The sequence below is a fragment of the Mandrillus leucophaeus genome, unplaced genomic scaffold, assembly GCF_000951045.1.
Source record: "Mandrillus leucophaeus isolate KB7577 unplaced genomic scaffold, Mleu.le_1.0 Scaffold78, whole genome shotgun sequence".
Lineage (NCBI taxonomy): Eukaryota > Metazoa > Chordata > Mammalia > Primates > Cercopithecidae > Mandrillus > Mandrillus leucophaeus.
Genome location: NW_012108474.1, coordinates 2,580,802 through 2,588,329, shown reverse-complemented (window position 1 = coordinate 2,588,329; position 7,528 = coordinate 2,580,802). Strand labels below are relative to the sequence as shown.

At 51.0% G+C, this 7,528-nt stretch overlaps 1 protein-coding gene across 6 annotated transcripts in view; it reads left to right on the top strand.

The window, feature by feature from the left end:
* Window positions 1-594: 594 nt before the first annotated feature.
* The window catches only part of RNPS1 (RNA binding protein S1, serine-rich domain), a 27,823-nt gene continuing 20,889 nt past the window's right edge, over window positions 595-7,528 (top strand). For 2 of the 6 annotated variants that reach the window (XM_011966993.1, XM_011966992.1), the window contains exons 1-6: window positions 595-952; window positions 4,226-4,413; window positions 4,647-4,802; window positions 5,671-5,862; window positions 6,111-6,213; window positions 6,511-6,664. In XM_011966993.1, coding sequence (XP_011822383.1) covers window positions 4,343-4,413; window positions 4,647-4,802; window positions 5,671-5,862; window positions 6,111-6,213; window positions 6,511-6,664 — 676 coding nt within the window. In that variant the 5' untranslated portion in view covers window positions 595-952; window positions 4,226-4,342. Of the gene's footprint in view, window positions 1,833-4,225; window positions 4,414-4,646; window positions 4,803-5,670; window positions 5,863-6,110; window positions 6,214-6,510; window positions 6,665-7,528 lie in introns of all 6 variants that reach the window. The other 4 variants (XM_011966997.1, XM_011966996.1, XM_011966995.1 and 1 more) reach the window with 3 other exon arrangements.

Sequence of the window (7,528 nt, the reverse complement as noted above, 5' to 3'; positions counted from 1 at the left end):
AGTCGGACCCTGGTCGACAGTGTTCCCTGCTCGGACCCTGCACCGGCCGTTAGATGAAGTCTCGGCGCTGCGCCGTTCACACGCTCCGTGCTGCCTCCACTGAGAATTTGGCGCGGGCCTGCGAGCCTGTGCCCCGGCCTCCCTTCCCTGCTTCCAGCGAACCTCGGCGTCTGCTGTTCCCGCGCCGGGCGCGCCCTTCTACTCTAGTCTCAGCGGCAGTGTCACCTCCCCGGAGACGCCCCCCGTTGCACCCCATCTCCCACCCTCAAGCTCGTTGCTCTTCCTGCCCACACAGCCCGCCTGCAGCGCCCACCCTGTGGAGGGTTCGCCTGCGCAGAGGCCGCGTCCACGAGAGCACCCCAAACGCCACCAGTGGGTTTTGACCGCACGAACGCAAGTCCTGCCCCAGCCCGTCTCTCCAAGCTACTTCCGCCCTGCAGGCCCCCGCGCCCCGCCACGCAAGGCCGCAAAGGCTGCGCATCCCTCCTGTGCGACCACCCTGCCGCCCTCAGCACTGCCGGGCCTGGAGCCCCGCCTCCACCGCCGGCGACAGGGGCCAGAGTCGGCCCGGGCGGGCCCAGGGAGCCCGCGCAAGGAAAGGGGCGGGGCACGGCCGCGATAACACCCTCCGCTCCGGACGACGAGCCTCGGTTATCGCGCGGCCCTCCCAGGCTCTGCAGGCTACCCATGTGCTCGCTCCAGCAAGCGTGCAGCCAGTCCGGTCAGTCCCAGGGACTTTACCGGCGAGGAGACACCCTGAACGTCCCCAACGCGGCTACCACAAACTGCCGTGACTGTCTAACACTTCCCCGCCGGCGCCCATTAGGCCAGGCGTTTACGTCATCGCTACGCGCCGGACGGCGGCGTCTTCCCGCTCCTTGACTCTGACGTCAGAGCGGCGCCGGCCTCGGAGGCTGAGGAAAGCAGGAGGAGGTGGTGGCGGCGGGAAGATGTAAGTTGGGGCGGAATCCGACCGCATCCGTGTTTCGGGGGCTGCCCGTCAGGCCTGGCAGGACGCATCGTGAAGCCGGTCCACTTCTCAGCCCCGCAGTGCGGCGGTGGCCTGGCAGCGCGGTGCGGGCTCCGAGAAGAAAGAGTGTGGCCCGGGGTGGGCGGAGTGGGAGGTGTCGAGGCCGTGGCCCGGAAGTGATCGAGGCCGCCGCGGACGGAAGGGCGCCTCTGCTTCGTCGGCTCGGCTGTGGCCCAGCCAGGCCCGCGGGACTCGGAGCAGCGGGGAGCGCGGCCTCCGTTCTTGGGGCCCTCCCGCCGGGCCGGAGACCCAAGCCCCCAACGCCAGGCGCTGCCCTGGAAGCGCTCGCGGCCCGGCGCCTGGACGGGGGAGTTGTGAGTGAACGCGGACGGGGAGCGGCGAGGTCGGCGTGTCGGGCCGGTGCCGGCGGGCGCGGAGTTTCTTTGTGGGATGCGGTGGAAGGTCGGCCGATCCATCCTTCGGAGTCATTAATTCAAACGTGTACTCCGCGAACGTTTCCCGGACTCCCGTGTGCAATTCTCGGCGCTAGGCCGTGGGGATACGGCCCACTATGGACCGAACACGGTGGCCGAGCTCAGTTTGATGGGTTATCCCAGAGGGGTGGATACGGGAAGGTTAAGGTTGATGGAGGAGAAACGTGGAGTAGGCTTTTTGTCTTGATTTCTCATGAACTGTGCCTGAAATGTACTCTTAAATGGGGAAGGTGCTCTGAAGATTTATGCCGAAACGCCCTCTCCTCGAGATTTAACTAATTGTTCTCTCCTCTCTCTGGCTGTTGGACGCGCACCTTTCCGGAGGATGGGGAAGGTAACCGAGGTCCTGAGCCGGTACCTGAACTTGGGTGAACAGAGAACCTCAACTTTTGCTTTCTAGCACTCGACCGCACCCAGCGAGCCGTCCGCTTACTCAGTGGTTCTTAGTGTTTGGAGTGCTTAAGAATAACTGGTGGTGTTTGATTTCACAAAGTACATTTGGGCAGATCTTTAGGTCTGGGGGGTGGGGCTGAAATCTGCGGGTGTGACCTCCACTCTAGGTCTGTGCTGTCCAGTAAAGTAGCCATTGGCCACATGTGGCTACTAAGCATGTGAAATACAGCTCATCAAAACTGAAATGTTAAAACACATGCCAGTTTTAGAAGACTATGAAAAAAAAGTAAACTTTTATTAGTAGATTTGTATATTGATTATATGTTGGAAAGATAATATTTTGGATGTGTCAAGTGTTAAAAATTAATTTCACCCATTTTTGTGATGTGGCTACTAAGGAATTTCAGGTGATGCTTGTGGCTCCTCACACTGTTTCTATTGGACAGTTCTGCTGCAGGTGATCCTAAGGCAGATGGGTGCAGGAACCCTGCTGAGAGTTTAGAAATTACGTGTGACTTTGGAGACAAATGTCTGGGGGAGGGAGGAGCCTTTACAAATCTTGCTCCTAACATTATTGAGCTTTTCATTAATGCCCTGGGTAACTATAAAGTTGAAATTGTAATTGTCACCATATTGATAAGAAACTTGAGAAAGGATAAGTGACTTGTCGAAAATTACACAGTAAAACCTCAAATCAAACCCAGGCCCTCTGGTTGCAGACTCTGATTTATACTCTGAATGATACTCACTGACTGTCCGAGGACACCAACAGTGTCGAGGCACTATCTGCTGGGTGTCTGCAGAACCTTACTATTATAAAGCAAAACATGATACCCCCGGACAAGAGCAGCAGAGGTGGTGTTTGGCCCTCCTTGGCTCATTTGACTGTTTAAAGCCAGGTGCTTTTCTTTCTTGGGTCAGAACACGTTTTCAGCAGCATTTTGAAGCACCCCTGGCAGGTACTGCACAGGGAAACCAGGACCCCATTGGTGTGCTGTGTCCTCCTTACCAACTGGCTCTTGGAGAAGGTGAGACAGAAGTAGCTGAGACTCACATCCTGAGAGCTACACTTAACAACTCCTGCAGCTTGTGCAGAACTTTACTGGAAATACTGAAGGCGTCCCTGGAAAATAGGGCCCATTACTAATTAGTGATTTGCTTTTGAGTAATGAGTAACCGCTATTTGAACACATTCTGCAGTCCAGGCATTTTGCTAAACTCTTGCAGGCAGTCTCTCATGAAATTTCAGTGCCTACTTTTTTTTCATCTTATTTTTGAAAATATTTTAAAGCACAGGAAGGTCAAATTATACAATTAATACCCACATAAAGACTACTTAAGGGCCAGGTCTGGTGGCTCACGCCTGTAATCCCAGCACTTTGGGAGGCCAAGGTTGGTGGATGACGAGGTCAGGAGTTGGAGACCAGCCTGGTCAATATGGTGAAACCCTGTCTCTACTAAAAGTACAAAAATTAGCCAGGCTTGATGGCAAGCACCCGTAGTCCCAGCTACTCAGGAGGCTGACGCAGAAGAAACACTTGAACCCAGGAGGTGGAGGTTGCAGTGAGCCAAGATCATGCCACTGCACTCCAGCCTGGGTGACAGAGCAAGTCTCCATCTCAAAACAAAACAAAACAAAACTCAGAGGTTAAGAGTCTGTAAGTTATATTTCTGCTGTATTTGCTAGATGGTGTATCTAGCCACCCATCAATCTTAGTTTTTCTTTCAAAGTAAATTGCAGACTTGCATGTATTTTCCCCTACACTCAATATGCATATTATTAAAGTACAGTGCAATTACTGCTTTTTAAAATGATTCTTCTGCTTTTTAAATGTTCATATGGTACGTTTCATCTGTTTGCTTTTGGGTATTAAGTGTTTTAATGCTGGTACCAGTCACTTTTGAAATGATTTTTGCTTCCAGTCACATCCGTGTATCCTAAAGGCAAATTGCCACAATAAAACAGGAGATCTAATCCTATCTGGAGACCACCCTTAATAGGTTTTTCTCTGTTCTGCATGTGAATGTGGTGCTGTGGCATTTTGAAAGGACTGCAGGGGCTCATCAGACTTGTGGGTGAAAACTGAATTGTTCAGCCTGTAAAATAACAGTGATGGGCCCCACCATCTCCTCCATTTTTTTAAGAAAAATATAAGTGGGGGCGACAGTTGTGCCTGTGCCTGCTGTGCAGGGTAGAGATGCCTCCATGAGCACATGGGGATTGTCCCTGTGTGTTCCTGACTGTGTGGACACTCATTGCTTACTGTGCTCCCTTGCTGTCTTTTTGTGTGCTCAGCTTTTGACTGCAAAGTAGACTTGTTGCCTTGCCAATTCGTTCACTCTTTAAACCCTTTTATCTTGTTATTAGGCTGCTCTTTGGCGTAAATTGCAATCGATTAGGGATCGTTTCTCAAAATCAAGTTAGAAGTGAGAGTTCAGATAAGTGAGGCCGCCATTGCTGCTTTGAACACCTCAGAAGGGGAGAATGGATTTATCAGGAGTGAAAAAGAAGAGCTTGCTAGGAGTCAAAGAAAATAATAAAAAGTCCAGCACTAGGTAATCCTTCTGTAAGATTTTTCTAGTGCTACTTGGGGGTGTTTACTGCTAGGGACCCGCAGAAAGGGGGAAGTGGAGAATGTTCTGCATTCTACAGTCAGTGTTCTGAGCCACAGGCCACTTTACTCTGATCACCTGGGGTTTCTGTGGCCCTGCTGATCCCCTCTTTTGGGTTGTGCTGTTTGGGTTTTGTCAGAGGAGCACGCAGTCTCACACTCTTTCTCACCATCCAGGGCTCCTTCACCCACCAAACGCAAGGACCGCTCAGATGAGAAGTCCAAGGATCGCTCAAAAGATAAAGGGGCCACCAAGGAGTCAAGTGAGAAGGATCGCGGCAGGGACAAAACCCGAAAGAGGCGCAGTGCTTCCAGTGGTAGCAGCAGTACCAGGTGGGGCGGGCTGGCCTGGAGTCTGGAGGGGACCTGTGCCACAGCCACACCCCTACTCCCCACAGATGGCTCAGTTTTCTTGATTATTTACAAAGAAAACACATCCTCTGATTGTTAGTAGAGACCCTAATTTATGGCAGACTGGCCAGGTGTAGTGGCTCATGCCTGTAATCCCGGCCCTTTGGGAAGCCGAGGCAGGAGGATTGCTTGAGGCCTGGAGTTCAAGACCAGCCTGGGCAACAAAACAAGAACTCATCTCTACAAAAAGTAATTTTTAAAATTAGCTGAGAGTGGTGGCATGCATCTGTAGTGCCAGCCACTTGGGAGGGCTGAGGCAAGAGGGTGGCTTGAGCCCAGGAGTTTGAGGAAAATAAAATTAGTCGGGTGTGGTGGTACATTCCTGTACTCCCTGCTACTCGGAAGGCTGAGTCAGGAGGATGGCTTGATTCCAGGGGATTGAAGCCGCAGTGTGCGGAGATCATGCCACTGCACTCCAGCCTGGGTGACAGACCCTGTCTCAAAAGAAAAAATCAATCAAGCCTGGGTCAGCCTCAGCCAGCAGCTGCCTTCCCAGCCTGAGTTGACAGTTCCGACTTTTGCTAGAGTCCTTTGCCTCTCAGCAGGAAGGGCTTCTGTATGGGTAGAAGGCCGCCCGTCCCCTCCGTCCTGTCCCACACACAATGTGACACCTAGGGCTCTGGCTTGCTGGGGGATTGGGGGGTGATGTTTTCCCCATTGGGGAAAGCAGTGAGGCCTGGAGACACCCAAACAGCAGCCTTCTCCTGGAGGGAACGCAACAGACTTGGAGGAGGCGTCTGTACTGTGAGACTTGGCACGTGGTGGTTGTGACACCTCATCTTGCCCTCAGATCTCGGTCCAGCTCGACTTCCAGCTCAGGCTCCAGCACCAGCACTGGCTCAAGCAGTGGCTCCAGCTCTTCCTCAGCATCCAGCCGCTCAGGAAGCTCCAGCACCTCCCGCAGCTCCAGCTCCAGCAGCTCTTCCGGCTCTCCAAGTCCTTCTCGGCGCAGACACGACAACAGGAGGCGCTCTCGCTCCAAGTGAGTGCCCTGTGTCTGGGATCTAAAGTTTAAAAGCTGGGGGCTACAGATTTACCACTGAGGTTATAAAAGGGACCCAGAAGGAGTCTTTCTGTGTTAGTAGGATTTCTGAGACAGGAGTAATGCAACTAGTAGGAAAGTCTTCCTTGGGAAAACTGTCACACAAGCAGATAAGAGCCCACTCGAAAGGAATCTAGTACATTTTGACTTGACAGAAACTGTTTCTGGTGTTTTGTTTTCTCAATCAGATCCAAACCACCTAAAAGAGATGAAAAGGAGAGGAAAAGGCGGAGCCCATCTCCTAAGCCCACCAAAGTGCATATTGGGAGACTCACCAGGAATGTGACAAAGGTGAGGATCACGGATGTCTCCAGTGAGCAGTGGGGTGTAGACAAGCAAGCCTGTGCCTGCAGGTGAACTTAGAACGTAGCCTTTCAGGGACTGGGGCACGTGGTTTGAGTAGAGCACTGATTCGTTCCTCTTAGTGGACCATTAATACATGTGTCTAGGAGATTAATCCCAGAACAACACTGGTACTTGTCAGATGGAATGTTTTACCCTGCTGAGGTTTTAGTCATGATGTGGTGAACTCTCTGCGTCTGACATGACTGGTAGGTGGGCGTTCGAGTGATCCTTCTTTCCCTCTAGGATCACATCATGGAGATATTTTCCACCTATGGGAAAATTAAAATGATTGACATGCCCGTGGAAAGGATGCATCCCCATCTGTCCAAAGGCTATGCATACGTAGAGTTTGAGAATCCAGATGAAGCTGAGAAGGCGCTGAAGCACATGGATGGAGGTGGGTGACCCTGCCACACACCCCTGACCTCTCAGAGTCCCGCCGCTACTAGGAACTTTCAAACTGATTTCCAACTGTGCTGCACTTCTTTTTGTTTGTTTGAGATGGAGTTTCACACTTGTTGCCCAGGCTGGGGTGCAGTTCCCAGACCAAACTGAGGTTTGGGCTGCTATTTTTCATTGCCTAATAACAAGATGCACATTAACTGACTACGTAGAGAGTTTTTATTTCTACAACCGATTGCAGGGAAAAGACCTGGAAATTATTACCAGACCAACTTAAAATTACAACGTTTTTCAGAGCTTATATACTTTCTAAGCTATATGTTTATACGTAAGTTTACATTTATCTAAAGACGTAAGTGATTAACTTATTTTAATCTACAACTAAGGATTGAGTCTTGAAGACCTTTGTCTGGAGCTTCAGTAAATTTACTTAATTTAAATGGGTGTAAGTGCTGGGGTAGTTACCCTTACTTTGCCTTCTGCTGAATCACAGAGGTTTGGGGAGTTTTCTTCTCAATAAAACTGGCTTAACCCTAAGTGAGTCTTGTTAGGAATACCTTCATTATTTTGTTATGTTTTAAGACCCAGGAAGGGCCTAAGCTAACCTCTTTGGGCTTTTCTTATATCCCAGCCTTTGTATAGAGGCCTTGGCTTTTAATATTTAACTGCTTAGACAGTACTAAAACACTTGTTACAGAGGTCTGCGTTAGTGAGACCTGGCCTGCCACAATCCCCACTGTCAATTTGCTCATGTTTTTTTCCTGGTTGTATATTTATTTATTAATCACGAGAATCGTAGGGAGATGGAGCATTGTAATCTTTCTGGCTGCTGCTTGCTGAGAAAGGGTTGTCATCATCG